General features: G+C 39.6%; 1 protein-coding gene across 1 annotated transcript; it reads left to right on the forward strand.

The window, feature by feature from the left end:
* Positions 1 to 3,087: 3,087 nt before the first annotated feature.
* fech (ferrochelatase) lies at positions 3,088 to 20,557 on the forward strand. The gene is made up of 11 exons (XM_068574707.1): positions 3,088 to 3,329; positions 4,760 to 4,850; positions 7,242 to 7,361; positions 8,137 to 8,285; positions 8,687 to 8,821; positions 9,185 to 9,291; positions 9,591 to 9,689; positions 11,900 to 12,007; positions 14,149 to 14,313; positions 14,909 to 14,968; positions 17,541 to 20,557. Exons 1-11 carry the CDS (start codon positions 3,290 to 3,292, stop codon positions 17,676 to 17,678), a joined length of 1,212 nt encoding a protein of 403 aa, XP_068430808.1. The 5' UTR covers positions 3,088 to 3,289; the 3' UTR covers positions 17,679 to 20,557.
* The last annotated feature ends 253 nt before the right edge of the window (positions 20,558 to 20,810 follow it).

Raw genomic sequence — 20,810 nt, forward strand, 5'->3', positions numbered from 1 at the left:
TTTGAAACGCAGTCTCAGACCTCAAATCTAAAAAAAACAATCGCATTTCAGAGAAATCCGAGTTGTTTAAAAACACTTTTTTTAACCTGCCAAACAAGATTTCTCAAGGAGGAAATAAAATGAGTCCTCCCTGCGTGCTGATTGAAGTCTTGATCATAAAATCACAATCATGTTCTGAAAACATAAACGCGTGGAAAAAATAAAAGTCCCAAATGCCAAAAGTCCCATTAGACACGATACTATGACGTATCGATGACTGTCAGTCCAAAGTCAAAGTCAGCTTTATTGTCAATTTCTCGACATGTACCAAACTTAGAGGAATTGTAAAAAAAAAGTTTCTCTCCAATCCCAACATATAAAGGGAATATAGATAATAAAGTGCAACTAGATTTTTTTTTTTTTTTAAAAACCATTGAGACAACATATATATTAAGAAAAACTATCATTCTGTATTTAGCAGCAGTCAAACATAGGAGTCTGACATCAAAGTAGACAATATACTATGAAGATTTTATGACTATGAAATTCAATTCAGACGTTTTATCTCCTAAACTGCAACTTTGTGACTATGATTTGTTTTATTACATGCTATACTATGGCTTTTTATGACGTTTACCTTTTTTATGAACATTTTGGACATACGACTCTGTCGTTAAAGATATAATTTACTATTACTTTTTAATGTCCGGGTAGTTGCAGCATTTTTGTTTTCTGAGATAGTTGACCTATAGATTCCACTGAAGAGAGAGGCAGATGTGTTACATCATTTAAACATGACATCTTTTTTTAGCAGTCCTTTCTTTTTGGCTGATGTTGAGTGGGGCTTGCCCCTTAACATGCACGCTCATTCTAAATTTGTTACACACACACACAACGCTAAAGATAAGAAATGCTCATATATTCATTTAACTGATGTCTGGACTGTGTATTTTGCTTTTTCAGGAGATCCAGCAATTGGTGAATACGTAACTCGTCATTTCTTTGCAACTATCATGTCCAAACTTCAGAAAGGTTTTTAGATTAATTTGATTTTATTGTTGGGTAATGCACATAGCGAGGCATTCATAAGGGCAAAGTCAGGGCAAAGGATGCATTGAAAAAGTTAGGAAGTGTTTATTTACACAACGGAGGTGTTTGTGCTCAGGATGCCATTTGATGATCGACAGCTATGCACCGTAAGGAATGTTCAGTTTGTGCCAACAGGAGATAGTGCAGTGGAAATACATTTTCCATTAGGTGTGTTAATACAAAAGGCAAACTCTTTTTACTCTGTGGTAAAGTCTTACCACAGATGACGTGTGTATGACGAGTTTGGTGGACCGTATCAGAATAGGCTAAAATGATGCCATTTTTAATAATATGTGTTTATTTTGTCAAAAAAGTCCACAGTAAAAAGAATATCATTAAACTACAGAATATAGGTTTAGCTTTTGTTCTGAAAAAAAATGTGAAGACAACCTGCAGACAAAATGTCCAGAAAAGTTGTATCATAGTATTCATTTGCAGTTGTTTATGCCCTCTTCGCTGCTTGCAGCTCATTATTATTCTACTATATCCACTGTTGCTGTTATTTTTGGTTCTAACCTTTCATCATGCCTCCTTTCATTATATGAATCCTTTCTGTCATATGCATTGAATATGTTGTAACTCTGATTTGTTGTTCATTCTGTGACAGCACTTCCGTCCATCTTCCGATTGTTCCTTCCTTTTTCTCCCCGTTAAAAGTTTTTTTTTTTTACATAAGTTTCTTTTGAATTGACGTGAGGTCCCCGGAGAGAGGAGGTCGTATGTGTACAGATTGTAAGGCTTTACGAGCTGTACACATACAACCTCCTCTTTGAGGCAAGTTTATAATTTTTGATTTTGGGCTACACAATATAAATTGAATTGATCGTGCAGCTTTTATTTTTTTTAATTGGCCTAATTCTTTTATTTTGTATTTGAACAGGCAGTTGTGTTGGTTCAGTGATGTTTTCTCTTTGTACGAAGCTGTTTGAATGACTTCCTTGGAACCAGACAGCGGGTTAAACCCAGGTGGTTCGTGCTGATAATCTCTCTCTCTCTCTCTCTCTCTCTCTCTCTCTCTCTCTCTCTCTCTCTCTCTCTCTCTCTCTCTCTGTCTTTCTCTCTCTCTCTCTCTCTCTCTCTCTCTCTCTCTCTCCCTCTCTCTCTGTCTTTCTCTCTCTCTCTCTCTCTCTCTCTCTCTCTCTCTTTCTCTCTCCCTCTCTCTCTCCCTCTCTCTCTCTCTCTCTCTCTCTCTCTCTCTCTCTCTCTCTCTCTCTCTCTCTCTCTCTCTCTCTCCCCCTCTCTCTCTCTCTCTCTCCCTCTCTCTCTCTCTCTCTCTGAAGTGGGTGTGACCTGCACGACCGGGGGCGTGGTTATCTTGTAACGTAGTCAAACGTGACGCCTTAACAAGATAACCGCCCTGCGTCAAATAAACCCAGAGTAAGCTAGCTTCAGTCCGGAAATGTACCAAAGTAGTCTCCACAAGAAAAGCATGAAATCGTTCATATTTCCAAAACAATATGTATAAAAAATACATATTTTAAAAATGATTCATACAATCACTACATACAAGCCATGGCTTTGACTATAGTTTCAATCTCACAACATTAAGAATAACATTTCATAGAATATTTGTTTTGGTTATTTAATGTTGTATCCTCACATTTCTGAATATATGTGTATATTAAAAGTAAGTGTTTTCCCCCTGTACATTTGTATTCTAGATTGTCAAATTGTCTCACTTAAATAGTCATGTTTGAAGTCCTACTTTTGAAATGACTCAGTGTCGCTAATATCTTTTTTTTTTCTTGTTTTTCTTAATTGAAGCCGACAACACTTTATACGTGCATAGGACAATAAAAAATATCTTGAATCTCTTGAATCTTGAACAGAGAACACATGTAAAAACTAGTCTATTAAAAAACAGTAATAAAAGGACAATAGCAATTATGAATAGGAAATCAATTATGTATGTGATTATAATATTCCCTGGAATGACAACAAATCAAAGCCTCTAAAACTTCACATGGTCCCAGATTCGTCGTCGTCAATGGTTTTATTTTGAATTTACAAACCGGATGTGTTGAAGCCATCGTTGACCAACTTGACAGAGTCCGAACAGCCAGCCGGGCGGTAGCTGAAGGAATCTGACTGACACGTCGTGTGACCAGCGAGTCACTCAGTAAAGTGAAACAGGCGTGAGACGGCCGCGGAGTGCACAAATATCCAGCCTTCACCACAGCGGGAACGGAGACTTTGTTGGCAGGGAAAACAGGACGTTACAATGATGGCAGTCCTGGGCAGTGCAGGTCGCTTGATACAACGTGAGTGTGACTATAAGCTATCTTAGTCAGGACAGAGCTGCGAACGGATACCTTCAAGTTTCACGATGTAGCTCAGAATGTATTGTCACGGAGCAGACTGTGTCCCTCCGCTGCTTTGATCCAGTTTACGGTGGTTTTTAGTGACGCTGTGCAGTCTAACGGAGTGTAAACTCAACAACACGCTGACATTGGCGTCAACATTTCGTAATGCGGCGTTAAGTTATCGAGAATGGTGTCAGTACGACTTCCGGGCAGGACTTTCACAATACAATCCTTGCCGAAATGTTAACATGGAATCATCTGTATTTTTACTCTGTAATCGTCTGCATCCACGTGTTCTTGCTCACACGAGCTGTGTGTTGTATTCCTTATCCGTATTTGTCATTTACTCAAGTTAAAATCATAATATTGATGGGAGATGAATGTACACGTGCTTTTATTTTGCAGACAAATAGCCGCGGTTCCGTTTCCCCGGGTCGCTAAGCCCATCATTACTGTGGCTTGTAGTTGGACGTTACATTATGGACTTATTACGTACTTGTACTGCGTTTGGTAAAAGCCAATGATCCGAGAACAGTGCACGTATCAATTAACGGTCCGCGAGAAGGAACTAAACATTTACATGGAGTTACACAAGTCCAGCATTGTGAACTTGCATAATGGCAGTTGGCCTCCTGGCGACGCATTTGAGTATTGCATCCCATCTTATGAAAGTAAAGCTGTCCTTAAAGACTGTCACGGTAGTCACTAGTGTTATTTATTGAACCAGTGTGTTTACATCAATCAGTAAAAATTCGGTTTGGTGTCAATGTCTTTTTTTTATTTCATAAACTGATTTAGTGCTAATTAATCAAGTTAGTGTGACACTATTGAACACAACATTTTATTTTACTTTTTTAAGCATCTGTCTTTACGAACCTATGCTTGTCGGCCATTATTTTTCAATTCTTGAGAAGATCCCTGACTTTCCAAAGATGCCAAATGCATCCAGCTGAATTTTGTGGTGCAGCGAATCACATGACCCCTAGAACGTTTTTTTAAATTGATGAAATGGTGCAAGGTGCAGCCACTATTATGACTCGTACTGTGTCCCAAAACCAAACTTGCCACTAATTATAAGAAGGGCTGAAGGATGCAGTGCACTAGGGAATTGACAAAGACATAAAATATATTCAAAACCGTCAGTGTGCAACTTTGGATGACAAACAATCATTCAATGAGGTGGGACAACAAGAAAGCAAGAATATAAAGGCACGTTATGTAGTTTATAATGATTAATTGAAATCATCGATTTGCTCGCATTTTATTTACCGTCTTGTTAACATAAGAATCTGTGACGAAATATTTGTGTGCATGCCTCGTACCATATACTCACCCAATAAAATAATGTTTGAGAGAGTGCTGAATATGTTTCCTTCTTCCTGCTTTAGTGGCCAGGAGCGGTGTCGGTCTGGGTGTGAGGAGACGCTCCACTGCCGCTGCCTTAGCCAAGACTTCCACTCCAGAAACACAGGACAACAGGTGACGCTCGCACAAACAACCGTCCGGCAACACACTTCGTAACAGTTTAACACTAAATGGATGCAGCTTCATTGAACCCTGAACAAGACAACAAGACAACAGTCTGCTGTCAGCCATCTGTGATCCATTGTGCCGTCGTCTGGCCGTTTGTTTAGCATCTGTGGCTGACAGCCTCTGTGTCGTGTTGTTGCCTCCAGTTAGTTAAAGGTGCCTTGTGTGATGTGTCCCAGGGTACAACAATAGATTTGTCACTGATTCAGTGAAGGTGACTGGTTGAAGCCGATTGGTTAAATGTGATAAAAGACAGAAATTAACAAATGGAGAAGAATAAAAGTAAAGCAAAAGACACTGTATTATTATTAATTTGATTTATTATTAGATTGCAATGCGTACAGGTGACTTCTGTTCCGCTATGCCAGCCGCCTGGAGGCAACTTTTGCTTTAAGTTAATGTCTTTTGTCGCACAATCCTTCCGGTCTCTGTCTGGCTCTTATCTCTGCTCTGAAGATGACAGCCAAGCCATGATCATGAAGGAGATGGCAGGTTCTTCAGGGCCTCATTTTATAGAATTGCATTACCAGCTAACATTATCTTGAGTACATGGACAGTAAAATACACATACTGCCTGTGTGCACGTTAATTTCACGAGCTGCCCTACAAGCTAAAATTAGCGACTCACGCGATATGAAATCCATAATAAAAAATGGTCTAGTTCTGGAGTTTGTGTAATGTTAGATGTATAAATTTTCATTTTCTTGTATGGGCCATTTTATCGAATTAGTTCAAAGTCAGGTTGGAAATATTTTTAAAAAATCCCAAAACATAGTAATACACTCTAGTTGAACAGTATTATTATTATTATTATTATTATTATTATTATTATTATTATTATTATTAACCTGTGAAGATTGTGTTTCCTTCCATTCTCTGAAGAGTATTTTAAAAATTATTTCTTGAAGGTTTTCACAATTAAAACAATATAAAATATTTTATTACCAAATTTATAAGTTCAATTTATTCAATTCATTAAAATCAAAATACAATATTTCTTTGTAAAATGCATAATACTGATAACATTGATTCCAGAGTTGATAATTGATCAAATTGAACATACATTAAACCAAAGAGTATCATAACATTTTAGTTGATTTTTAGTTGGGACCACAGTATTTGGTTTGCAAGGTTGTATCATATTTGCTCGACTTTAAATTATAATTCCCTGTTGGATAAATTGCTGATACATTCAAACTTTCCTTCTTTGTTTTGTATTTCGTTCTCTTTCCTTCCTCAAATATTCTTGTGTTTCACTGGGTCATCCCTCACTCTTTGTCTGTATTCTCTCAGCTCCACTTTTTCTAATTGCTTTTGGCATTTTGGTGTCATATGGTTCTTTCTCCCCTCAACAATTTCAGATGAACATCAGCATTATCTACATGTTTCCCATTTAGTCCACACAACATATTTATTTCAAAATGATGGGATTGAACTACTCATTCAATTGTCAAAAAATTAAACCCATAATAAATCTAAATCTTACAACTTCTTTTTTAACCTAATCATAAAGATCTTTAAAATTACACCATTGAAAAAAATCAAATTGTTTTAAGTGTCTTTTACAGAAATTTAGATGTCAGGGTTGGGGATAGCTGCTTTTCAATAGAAAGTATCCTATACATGATGATTTTGTATATGTTAAGCTTATCAGTTTCTTATGTAATACTTTGGGTTTAAATAGACTATAGCATATTCTTACTAAATACCTGTCTGAATACTTAATTGTTTTGTTAAATAGTTTTTCTTGTTGGGACAGCCCTCTGAATGATTTCGGTAGAATGGCTCCGTATAACGCTTTATAGCTTTTCTTTAAGAAATCACTTTTAAGATTGGGCTGTTATGTTCTTAACATTTTCTAACTTGTTGTTGTAGTCTTCTCTGCTTTTCTTTACTTTTATACAAGCTGGTAAGGTTGTTCATTGCTCTGCTGCTTTTCTCCAATTAAAAGGAGCTAAAGTTCTTACCACAGCCTAATAGCAGGATTATATTAGTGTCACAGACTGACAGGGCGAGCTAACTTTTGGTGCTCTCAAAATTCCCCAAAAAGTATTTCAGTTGAGTTTAAAACACAGACACTGGTATTAAGTATCAATAAACTATATATTTGTATAAATAAATATATTTCAGATTGTGTTTTATTTTGGTAAAATGTCATTAACAAACAATAGTTTACAATAATATGGGCACAAAGAAAACAATCAATATATTATGAGATTTCATTGTTGAATGACTAATTTGTTAACTGTCATTTATAATCAATAAGATACATTTTCTTTTAGGGAAGCCGAGGCATTGTTAAATATGAATTATTAATTATGAATTCCTCTGTGCCTGCAGTAAACCTAAGACGGGCATTTTGATGCTGAACATGGGAGGGCCTGAGAAACTAGAAGACGTGCACGACTTCTTGCTGCGGTTGTTCCTGGACACAGACCTGATGAAACTCCCCGTACAGAAGTATGCACCGTAAAGACACACACACACGCACTATGAACAGTTCAACAATGGGTTTTTTCTTGCTGAAAATGTAGTTTTGACCCAAATATGTTACATATTTTTTGTTAAGTTGACACACACACACTGAAGCAAACAAATGGGAGAAGGTTGTTAGGTCACATGCCCTGCTGCATCTCTGCTTGTTTGTTTCATAAAAACTGACTAGTGAACAGAGTTTGTTTTTTGACACTATTCTGAACATCACTGATCCTTTTTATAAACAAGTTTTTTCCCAATGTTTTTGGGCTTCGTGGTTCTTTTTAAAATGAAGCAATACTTTCTTGTGTGCAGTTCAACTAAAACGTTGGTTTTTTTCTATCTCAGATGGTTTTATCTGATGTAAAAATGCCAAGTGATTCAGAAACAAACAAAAAAGGAAAGTTATTGGCAAAAGAAATAAACATTTGTGTTTTCCTTTCTTATACCTTTCAATCACAGTGTGACTCCAATTAATCTGACCTCGAACAGCCTTTGATCACATGATACTGTGCACTTGACTGAACTAAAAAAGAAAAATCATTTGGTCAGCACATATTATTTTTCTACATTGCTTTATTATTTTAGTTGTATGCTAATGTTTGAGGAACCAAATATCTCAGTGTGTAATTCCCCTATTTGGTTGTAAACCAGCAATACAAATATGTTGTTGTTTTGATTGTTTGCATTCCTGAAATATCTTGCCAAAATAGGAAACTTGGTTCAGACAGTCATTCACAATCTGTCCTCTGCTCTGCAGTAAGCTCGGCCCATTCATTGCCAAGCGCCGCACGCCAAAGATCCAGGAGCAGTACAGCAAGATCGGAGGAGGCTCGCCCATCAAACACTGGACCTCCATGCAGGGGGAGGGCATGGTGAAGCTGCTGGATGAGATGTGTCCCGAGACGGGTGAGACAGTCACAGATCTTACACACACTCTGCCAGAGCTCTCACTCCTTACTGTTGTAGACTTTAGGAAGCCTTGGTCTAGAGTTAGTGCTAATCATCAGGGGAAAGAAAATAGACAAACAAAAAGCCGTTTGGGTGTGAACCATAGATAGGGAGGAAGTGAGGGAGTGTCACTTCACACGCCTGCACACACCTACCTCACTGATAACCACTGATCACCACCCGAACGACGGTCCCTTCATTTCTTTTTTGACTGTATTTTTTGATTCTTCCAATATTTCAGTTAAATTGCAAACACCAGATTTGTGGTTTAGTTTTTTCCCCGCAGCCAATCTTATTAAAACAGTTACAAGTGTATTTCACCTGGTTGCCAATTGTTGACTAACAGTCTCTCTGTTCAGCTCCCCACAAGTTCTACATCGGTTTCCGGTACGTTCAGCCGCTGACGGAAGAGGCCATCGAGGAGATGGAGAAGGATGGAGTGGAGCGAGCCGTGGCCTTCACACAGTACCCGCAGTACAGCTGCTCCACCACAGGTGACAGTCACACACAGGGGAGTTATTGCTCATTTAAGGGAAGGTTTAACTGTGCACATCAATCTTGCATTAGCTGCATAAAGCGGCATATATTTTGAGTTAACAATATTGGCACCATTGAGAACACTATTCCAGTCTAGTGTGTATTCATCTGCGTCTCTTCTCCCTCTGATCGTTTTTGGATAAAGGAAACACGCAGTCAGACAGTGCTCCCTGCTTATCAGCAGCTTGTCTTGTCTTATTTGTGCCTTCGAGCGAAGGCACTTCATCCCAAACCCTTTCTCAAATAGGAGACTGCTTGTTGCGTATCGGAATTGGCTTCTAACATGAGTGCATTTTTTTGTTTGTTTGTCGGGAAAACAGGCAGCAGTTTGAACGCCATCTACCGTTACTACAGCAACAGAGGCGACAGGCCAAAAATGCGATGGAGTGTCATCGACCGTTGGCCCACACACCCTCTGCTGGTGCAGGTTAGACACACACACACTCTCGCCAAAGTGCCCTCCATGTTTCTCCTTCTCTCAGAGACAAACCTAGAAAAATATATATTGGATAATGCATGGATGAGGGTAAGAAGTCGTCATAGTAACTATTGAGCTGAAAGTGGCCGTGCTTGGTCATCATAGCGACGAACTATTCTCTCTGTACTACTAGAGCTCAGCATGTGGCTTCCATCGTGGGAAGCAGTCACTAGTCAGAAAATTACTATAATATTTCAATGAAACAGAAAATAAGAAAAAGTACATTAAATAAAATATTGTTTGTGCAGTGTTTTGCAGATCACGTCCGTAACGAGCTCTTGAAGTTTCCAGAAGAAAAGAGAGACGATGTTGTCATTCTGTTCTCAGCACACTCACTGCCCATGGCTGTAAGTAACATGAAGTACTAGTATTTTCGTACAAGTAGTGTCGGCACTAGTAGTCACAAGCCTGCATGACTCATGACTTCAGAAATGTTTCGCCGGGATCGCTGGCTCTGGTAGACCATGGGTACATCCTAAGTCTCTAAATTGTCATGTCCTCGCTCTTTAATTGAACCACAAGTGGTTCTGCGCCACCATATTGAAGGCCATTCCAAAGCTCTTATTCAGTTCGGAGGAGCGAGGATCGAGCACCGGGGAGGAAAATCGGAGGAGTCATGATCGAGGAGGCCCGAGCTCAGGCTTCCAGGAAGTGTTTTAACGCTCGACACGCCCCCTCACTGTTCCTCAGTTATTTGATTGAACTCTGCAGCTGAGCGGACTGATCGCTGGAGTTTCAGTCATGGAGTGAAGACGATCACAGAATAAACTCAAGTTATATATTTTAGTGTTTTCTTATTCACCATCTGGTTATGTGTTCATTCATTGTAGGTCTGAACAAAAAAAGGACCACAAACTATATTCTTCAAAGCTTGGATCTGTTGTTTCCCTCAATAACTTTTATTATGTATGTAATTAAAATCAGAGAGCTAGAGAGAGGAAACACTTCTTACAACATGTATAGTTATTGTATAATGTCACAATTAGATTTTCAAAACATACCAACATAATTAATTAATAAATAAGACGCATTCCGCTGGTAATTGATCCTGCATATAAGCAGGACACAGAACCCAACATAGTATACAAACACTCAGTGTAGTTTGTTTAACAGGTAACAGACGACAGAGAAAACATGTCTACTTTGACACTAATGAAAACTGTGACTTTATTTCTATAAGTTGTAATTTAAAACCATTAAATCAATTGAAAACATACAACCATTTTTTATCAACACTTTTAAGGGGAATTTCTTTTAGAAGGTTCGCTAAAAACGGTCCGGACCAGAAAACAACTCTGTTACTCTGATCAGGTTTACAGTCACAAACTCTGTCAGCTGTTAAAGTGACACAGAGCTGATCACAGCTGATCCAGTCCCTCCTTGGGAAAAGTCTTTCCCCCAAAAAAGGTTGAAAAAGAGGAAACCTCTGGAAGAGAAACCAAGGAGGAATCCCTCCTCCCCTCACAGATGTGCAGTAGATGTTTCGGGTAGAAAATAACAAACGAGATATGGTTACAGTATCGATCAGTGTTTCCCAAACTTGCTTTTCTTGGGACCCATGCTTTAAAAAAAGGTAAACTGCAGATGTAAATGTTAAATAATAGACTATATGAAAGAAATGCTGCAAATTTATGCGGCGACCCAGAAAAACATCTACTGCAACCCACCTGTGGGTCCCGACCCTGTGTTTTAGATGACAAAATAGACATGAACAAAAGGTCGAGCAGCTTCCAGGTGTTGTTCGAGCCAAAGCCACAGGGCGTCCTCCTCAGCATACAACCTGGAGAGAGGACAGCCTATAAAAACAGTGCAACAGCGAATAATGACACCGGTGTCCATAAAATGTCTGGTTTCTACCGCTCTGAACCTGGTTTGAGGGTGTACTCACCTAAAGGAGCAGTGTGTAAGATTTCTCATGTTTTTTTTAGCAGAAATGAAATATTGTATGTTATGTTTTATTAGTGTATAACCACTTGAAACAAAGAATTGTGTTTTCTTGGAATAAGTTGTTTATGTACACGTGAAGTCTTCACAGAGGTGGGCATGTTGCATCGCTGGAGTGTCGCTACAGTAGCCCAGAACAGAAGAAACCAAACGCTGACTCGAGAGGGAGCCTTTTGTTTCTCAACTGACTATTAGGGGGCAACTCCTCTACTTACAAAAATAAGTCTGATTGTATAGAAGTCTATGAGAAAATGACTCTACTTTTCCTTCGAGTTACTCTGCTCACTAGACATTGTAAACATTAGTTTATGGTCGCAACCTCTAGTTTCAAGTCTTCATGATGTTCATTCAGTAAATGATGGTCCATTTAGAATCAAATCGACCATAAAGCAGGGTATGATTTAGGGTGGGGCTTACGGTGATTGACAGTTCGCTGCCACTATCACTCTGCCGCATTCCAAATCTGGTAACTTCTGTTCATTGGTTGCTAAAAACCAACATAGCGATGGCTGTGATCCAAACCGATGGGTGACGTCACAAGTGCTACGTCCACTTCTTATATGAAGTCTATGGTTCACACTTACGGGGTGCCACTGCTATCTTCCGTGTGCAGGTTGTAAACCGAGGCGACCCATATCCTCAGGAAGTGGGAGCCACTGTTCAGAGAGTCATGGAGAGACTTGGACACTGCAACCCTTACAGACTAGTGTGGCAGTCCAGGGTGAGTACACACACACACACACACACACACACACACACACACACACACACACACACAGACACACAGACACACAGACACAGTAAGTAAGTAAGTGGAGGTTTGTTGCCTTGCTCAAGGGAATCACATCAGTGCAAAAAGACAACCAGCACTACTGCTGCATCCGCCCTGCATCATTAGCCTTATTTGGTTACACTATAGAATACAGCCAAGACTCTTCACTGTCATTTAAGTCTATGAATTAGGTACTAATAAAACTCTAATTGTGTACTAATAGTACAAAATCGGTTCAAAACCTATGATGTTATCAGTTTTGTTTCCAAGTACTGCACCAGATGAATACATTTCTTAGCCACCAGGGGCAGTAGAAGCAAGTAATGAACACAACGCTGACATATCATCACCTGTTTTAAGTTGATGGCAAACAGTTTATTATTCACCAATGAGGGACATATCTAATCATATTATGTTCACCAGCAAGTCTAAACTGGTAGTGTACAGTGGCTTTTTTACAGCATCTTCTTTTGAACCGGCTGCCTGCTCATAACGATACGATGAGTGTTGAGCGAGAACCAGAACGGTAGAGTCGCAGCCTGACAACTAAACAATGAGCTCACTTTAAAGCTGATGATTATCTGTAGGTTTGTCAGTACAAGCCACACTTTTTTCACTTGATCACATACACATTGTTATTATACAAATATTGATTGTGGCCTCCTGTGCCTCAGAGTAAACTTGAGCACCAGCAGGAACCAGTAGGTGTTGCATTGGTACCTGATTTTTTCAACGCAATGACTATAAACTGCAAGCTCCAACAACACCTGACATTTACCCTTTTAAGTGAATTCTCCAGGTTTCAGATGGCAGGTGTTTAAAGGATTTTGCAGCTACCTATTTATATTATTATTAATATTTACTTACCAGCAGCGATGTTGTACATCGCTGCTGGTAAGCAGAGACCATTACATGTGTGTGTATAACCACGTAATACAACTATGCCAGGATGAGGACCCAGAGTGTAGTTCATTGCTTCTATCGCAGGATGTTTCTTTACTTGGAACACCACAAGATGGAGCCACCCATCCATATGATACTGCCAGCTGTGTTAGAGCGGAAATCCCTCAAAGCTCTTAGTCCTCAAGTTACTATGTATAGAGGAGGACTGGGATGTGTTGCTGGCTTCCTGTCTAGCAGTAAAATAAACCAGACATTATGTTTAAATACTCTGTACGTTACACCGGATGCATAGGTGTGTCATTGTGGCGTCTTTTAATTTACTTTTAAGACTAAAAAGCTCAGTGAAAAACAAGAGTCTTCCAGTGACAATATTTTTATGGGGCAGTCATAGAGGTGTGAGAGGTGTGACTTCTTCCAAGTCACACCTCTCCAGCTTGATTTCACAAGACTTTTCACACCTGTAGTTGGCGTTATTTGGTCCGGACCAAAGAAGAAAAAAAAAAGAAGATAGTTCACAAACAAACCAAGTGGAGTAAACATGAAGTTACCAAAGCCAAAGTTCAAGAAGGTTTGCGTGACGTAAACTTCATCATATACATGAATGCAAAGACACTGTGCGGACATCCGTGTATCGTCATTTTGTAGCAGCTGCGGAGGGATCTTATGCCCATGTGTGGGAGGAACGACGAGTATGAACTGAACTATTACGTGTCCGCAATGTATCCGAAGTTTAGTGTCAACAGCTTCAATCAGGAAGAATACCCTCGCTGACGTCCATACGTGTTCGCATGAATAGGTTCTGTACACAGATTAGTGTGTATCAGTATACAGATTAATTCTAAAGATCAATTGTAAAAATCAATTCTAAAGATCGCGTCATGAGCAGATGATGTCATCACCAGATGCATTTATTAGTAGTTTAGCTTTTCGAAATCAAGCTAAAATCTCATGATTTCCATTATATAATCCTATAGGTGGTTCTTTTTTTTTTTTCCTCCACACCACAAACCAAACCGCAGCAGCAGTCTTGGTTCGATTGTTTGGACCGTGCCAGTTTTCACGGCCGAATGAAACGTACTAATCAAACAAACTGACTCAAGTTGTTGTTTTTTTTTAAAAAGCAGCACCCGCAAACCTCCAGCCGACTTGGACTGAGCTGCTGTCCTATCTTGTGTTTGGTCATTCAGGTGGGACCCATGCAGTGGCTCGGACCCCAGACAGACGACGTGATCAAAGGTCTTTGTAAGAGAGGGAAGAAGAACATCCTACTGGTGCCCATCGCTTTCACCTCCGACCACATAGAAACTTTACACGAGCTAGACATCGAGTACGGACAGGTGCTGGGGGAGGAGGTAAGAAAGAGCAGATGCTAAACGATTAGCAAGATGGTTGCAAAAGTGTGTGTGTGCATGTATCCTGTTTGTGCGTGTGTGTATCCTGTTTGTGCGGGTGTCTCTCTGTGTAAAGGCACCAGTGAGGTGACTAGTTTGTACCATTTTGCAAAGCTAAGCTAAATGCTATGGCAAGAAAGAGCACATTTCCCAGAATGGCAGACTACTCCTTTTTTAACACAAGTGCTGTTTTCATACACTACTTCTATCCAGTTGCTTCACTTGTGAGAACCATGACATTATTCATAATTTCCGAGCCTTAATCTAAGATATGTATGTACTGTATGTATGTTCACTTTGCAAAACATATTCTCACTTGTCACAAGTCCTCGCTGCCAGCTGTCCGCTGGCTCAAAATTAAATCTGCTGTTAAAAATTATTAGAACACTTTGAAGACAATTATTTAGTTTCTTGAAGTCCCCAATATTAAAAAGTAATACTAGAGGTATTTTTTACACCTAACCGGTGTGATTGAATTAATATGAACAGTAGTGCGTTTGCATGTTCGGTTTTGTTATAAACATGCGTGACCATGGCTTGTTCCGTCTGTCTTTAGTGTGGGGTGGAGAACATCAGGAGAGCGGAGTCGTTGAACGGGAACCCTCTCTTTATGAAGGTACGTTATGCTCACACACACGCACATACACTCATAGTTCTTTCATCATGTCTACAAACATTATATTGGCCGACGCACAAAGGTAACTACTGACTCATTTAAATTGATGGAAATAGAATTTAAAATGGAGAGGCAGGTTTAAGGGTGTTAACAATGGAGCACATCTGTATTTAGCAAACAAGAATAGACTTCCAGCTTGAGAGCGAGAGAGAGGAAAATACAGATTGCGAAATGTGCGAGAAAGTTTGGACAAAGAGGGAAATGATTCAAATGCAAAAAAGAAAAGTACACTGAGAAATATATAAAGAATTGGAACAAAAAAGAGAGGGGACACTGTAGGAAGCCAGGAAGGGCTTTAATAATAGAAAAAGGAGACGGCAACAAAAGGTTCTGTGAAGTAAGTGAACTCCAGCAAAGGAGATGGTCAATAGATGGCTTCCTTCTTTCCTTTCGCTACGCTTTCTCTCCCTTGTCTCCTCCCTTACATCCATCCCTCCTTTCCCTGTCTAACCTCCCTTCTTCCCTTCATCCTCAACCCTGCAACCTTTCTCACAACATTCAACTCCTCCAGTTGTGTGTGAGTGTGTGCCTACACGTGCACGTGCATGCAGGGTTTATTAAAGGAAGAGGGCAGATCAATGGGAACCTTTAGAGCTGACTACAGTAGAACTGAACCGCCTGGCTGGCTGGTCAAACCTGCCGCGCTCAGAGACCCCTCGCCAATTGTGTGTGTGTGTGTGTGTGTGTGTGTGTGTGTGTGTGTGTGTGTGTGTGTGTGTGTGTCTGTGTGTGTGTGTGTGTCTGTGTGTGTGTGTGTGTGTGTGTGTGTGTGTGTGTGAGAAATCAATATCCAGAGGATGATTAGTTGGTAGTTACTGAAGGATGGTTTCCTTGGTGTGGTTTTAGTTTCTCAGTGAGCTGTGTCAGTCTGCTAGCAGCAGTCACTGGGGTGTAAAGCAAAATACATTCATCACAATTTTTCACTGCAGAGCCAGCTGGTATCAAGGTTTACCATCAGCTTGTACTGTTACCTACTAACTATATTTTAACATTCTTGCCTTTTAAATTCTCTCAGATTATTGTTTTGGCTCAAAGATAACACGTCTTTAAAAAAAAGAAAAGAAGCCAAAACCTCATGTATATGCACATAGTATGAATACTAGTTTCAATCAAATAACAGCCATGACCAGCACAAACAAATGAAGGTTGAGTCTAATGAAGGTCAGGTTCAACACAATGAGAAGTGGTGGAATTAGCTGCATTCTAATAGCACCCAAAGTTAATTCATAATACTGTAAAAGTCGGGTTACAAGCCGCTCCTACCTTTGGTGGGTGTCCACGCTGTAGCAAGCTAGCGCTGCTGCTAGCTCCCTGCTGACCGAGTCGGGCATTGAGCCGGGTCTGATCCCGCTACCTTCGATGGTTGTCAGGGAGCTAGCAGGGAGCTAGCATCAGCGCTAGCGGAGAATTAACAACAGCGCTAGCTTGGGACACCTACCGAAGGTAGTAGCGGCGTGTAACCCACCTTTTACGGTAATGCACATTTCCACAGTCGAACTAATTCCATCATGACAACAGTCATGTCATACTCTTAGTTTCAGAATACTTCCAGATTAATGGGTATAACCCTTAGAGACCTAAAACAGTAGGAAATAACTATTCTGCCTCTGTTCAATGGTCATCAGCCTACGAGCACAAAGCTCACTGATTAACACTGTTTTGTTTTGTCCCCCTTTTCCAGTTTAATGCTAAGCAAAATGCTATGGCAAGAAAGAGCATATTTCTAAGAATGCCATACAACTTTTTTTAACACAAGTACTGTTTTTATACACTACTTCTATTCAGTTCTTTATACAGAGCAGTTTCTCAGAACACGTTACATTTCTGTAAATAAAACTTAAAACCTACAGATATTTCAAAATAGCAGCCTGCTGGGAAACCAAGGGATCAGGCTTTTTGAGCCACTGGAAGGCTTTTACAGGTGCTCTGTGCAGTTTTGTTGTTAACAGACTAAAGTACTAAAAATAAATAGTTTGTATCCTTGAGGTCTAACAAAACCGGGAAAGCAGTCTTATTTTCTGCTTTTTCATGCCCCTTTACTATTATATGCCTCTTGGTTTGTTATTACCTGCTATAGATCAGTGGATTAATGTGACTATGAGAAAATTACTCTTCTTCCCTCTTGATTTATTTCCTCAGTAAACAGAGTGTATGGTCTGAATCTCATGTATCAAGTCTTCTTCAATACAGCAAATATGGGGACATCTGTTCACTGGTTGCAAAAAAACCAACCAAACCCTTCACTCATAGAAGAACAACTCCATAGGAGGTCATAAACTCCATAGGGTACTTTATGTGAAAGCATGTATGCAGGAATTGTTATTTATTGAAAAATCGGCAACGTAGAAACAACTATAAATAACTAGTGAAGAAGAGCAGTATTTGGTAATCAGTGAACAGACGGATCTCTTTGTCTGACAACACAACCAAGTGTTCACAGAGCTAAAGAAGAAAGCAACTCCCTTAATTATCTCTGTCTCAGGACTAAATGTATGCCATTTGTCCTCTCTAGGCTCTGGCAGACCTGGTTCAGTCCCACCTGAAGTCCAACGAGCCCTGTTCCCGTCAGCTGACCCTCCGCTGCCCGCTGTGCACCAACCCCACCTGTGGAGAGACCAAGGCTTTCTTTGCCAGCCAGATCCTCTCATAGAAACAAACATACACTCAGGTGCCCTTCCTGCAGCAAAGCTACCTGTGAAAAAATGTAATGCGTTCTCAGAAAACAGATGACTCTCACACACACACGCACGCACACACACACACACACACCGTCTCTCCAGCTGGAGGGCCACTTAGTTAGAAAACGGGACAAAATGGTTTCTGCGAATGCTTGGGAGTTTACTTTATGGGAAAAATATCTTCAGTTCAGAAAATCTGTGACTCAAACCCAAATTAGCATTTTGTGAAATAATGCATTAATCCTGCATCAATTTTATGTTGTTGCTTTACAGAGAAAACGTTGCGTGATTTCTAGATTAAAACAGTGCAGTTGTAGTTCATCTCAGATAACAAAACAGATGTTTTGATCGCCCTGACTTTTCCATAACTTGCCATTAATATACATTTCTTTTAGGGTTCAGATTGTTAAACTGAATCCTGTCACTTGATCAGGTTACTGACTTGTGTGAAGTTGTGACTTTTCCTTATCAATACTGATCAAAGACTTTGATTCAACAAACTGTCTGATTTCTCGACATATTAGCAGGTATCAGGAATATTTTCGGTCATTTTACGAAAGGTTTCCGTTAACCACTGAATATATAATGTCTAGGCCTTACAATTTCATTTTAAAATGTCGAGACAAAAATGTTTTTACAATTTAATGTTGGTAATATTATATCCTTGTAGGTGTGATCAAAGCAGGAAAAAATGTCACTGCAGGAAAAGCGTAGAATAGCATAAATCTACAATGATGCTGGAATTGTCTTTCAATAGCAAGATGCAATATGTGTTCTATTGCCATTACTTTGTAGAGAAGTAGCACAGATATAGGTGTAGGATAAGAGTTAAGTTTTAACGTAGATCGACTCTGACTTAGGTTTCACTAAACCATCAATGCAGTCTTTGTTTTATCCACTTACACGTCCCTGATCACAGTAAACTAAATGTGAGAAAACTAATCAAATTAGTTTATAGGTTGAATTCAATTCTTAAAAGAAAATTTGTTCCGGTCTCAGGTGCTACAGCTAACAGGTTTGATCCTCTCCTGTCCTATTTGGGATGAGACTCCCTAATGAAGTGCGCACTTTTTATGGGTAGTAACTTGACCTCGGACCTCTGGCCCTTTCCCCCTTCACTGTTTTCCTCCTCTTATGCCATGATGATGTGCCTTTTAACACTGGCTATGTAGAGACACTGGACTTTGTTTGTTTTTTTCGTGCGCTTCAACAAAATGCTGATGGGAAGAAACCATCTTGAAATTTGAATTTTCATGTTACTGCTATGAACTTAGACATCAACAGCTTGTTGTTTTTTTAGGCACGCCTAGAGTTGGTAACTTCCTGGTTCCCTCAACAAAAAGCCGGTGGGATCTTTCCACTGGCTTTCGGATTATTGCAACAAAATTGCTCTCTGGCAAACAACGTTTATAATACTTACTCGTTCAGTTCAGAGAGGTAATCCACACACATGAAGGCCACTTTTATGGTTTCTGAAGCATAATTGCAATTAGCAGAAGTAAAAAGCAAAAGTTATTTCCTAAACAACCTTTGCTATGGACGCATGGGTCCAAGTAGTCGACTTGATCCGTTCAATGTCCCAGACAACCTCTTTAGCCTCATTTAGCCACCTGATAACAACCGCATTCTGGAAGACACGTAAAGGCTTCAAATTTAACAAGAGTGGTATTAACTGACGTGTTTCATATTGTAGAAAAAAGGGTTTAAAACCTCTTAAGCTTGTGCTAACCACAGACCTCACTTCCGGCATCTTACCCGTAAAACCCGTTGAAATAAAAATAAAAACAGACTTTGAGGCGGGCGAATCAGAAGTGAAAGCTAGCACATTTCTGTGTCTGTAGATTAATTAAAATAGTTGAGCTACTGTGTATTTCTAAAGTAGCTGATGTAGGCTACTTACATGCCGCAATTGTGTACAAAGCTAACAACCATTTTGGAATAATGCACAAACCGTAGTCGGAATATAGTCCCGATCCTCCAATTCTCCTCCGAATGTGGCTCAAATACATCTGCAAAAAAACACTTACTTGTTAGCTTATGCTTGGCTTTTGCAGGAGCTTGTCTCACTCCGATCAGTCTTTTTTCCAGTCAGTACAGACAGCGAACCTTGGTGCTTTCGGATATTGTTATTGATAGTTTAAATAATATTGTCACTCAAGACAAACAGTGTTACTTTGTGCTTTCAGTGCTCTTCCACAGGATCGAAAGGGGATGGTTTTGTCTTTGAGGAATGCTTTTACCCAGAGTTATTTCCCTTAGTTATCAGCACACGCACAAATGAAGGTAATGGTAGTATTATCATAGTTTAGCTCAGTTCAATTACTGGACGGTTTGAAGGAGCATTTGTCGTCTTCTTTTTGGTCGAGAGCTGCCACCGACATTAGGCTAAGCTAAGATAACTTCGCTGTGATACGATACTTTGAGACAGAGGGAAAATTAAAGAAAGTCAACTGTCACCTATAACTTGGAAAAAAGTCCAATTTGTGCCGGGATGGCAAAATGTTCAGTTCAGGACGGAAACACATGCTAATATCTGCGACGAGCGGGTTTTCCCTCCACCAACATGTTTTCTTATTTATTTTTTAATTATCCTCCGTGTGTGTTTTAATTATCCTCTGTGTGTCTGTAGCTGTAAATGCATTTAGCAGGGTTTGGGATTCACATATAATAAAGACGCTTACAGATTTGTTGCAGCTATGGCATACGTTTTTGTTTGGAATTATTTATTTTTGTCATTTTGATTGTGTTCCTGATCACACAAATCATCTTGTCTCCGCTGTTATAACACATTTTTTGTATATGTATATTTGAGACACATGGTATTGCATTGCAATTACACATGACGACGAGTCTTCCCTAAAAATAAAATACAATAAAAAAGAAACGACTGGTGTGCCTGTGTGTTTTTTTTTGTGTTAAGCCCCTAACCACAAAGAATGGAATTTTTGGCTTTTCATTTTGGATGAAAGTTGATCTTGAGTCGTCAACAAAAAATGGTAGTCATAGATCTCACTACCATAGACTCCCAAGCTTTGGAGACCTTTGTGGATGAAATGTGGTTCTGTTGGCTCCATTAGACCAGGAGCGGTACAACAATTAAGCAC

The sequence above is a fragment of the Clinocottus analis genome, unplaced genomic scaffold (assembly GCF_023055335.1).
Source record: "Clinocottus analis isolate CAN_PGR_092001 unplaced genomic scaffold, fCliAna1.0.p SCAF_13, whole genome shotgun sequence".
Lineage (NCBI taxonomy): Eukaryota > Metazoa > Chordata > Actinopteri > Perciformes > Cottidae > Clinocottus > Clinocottus analis.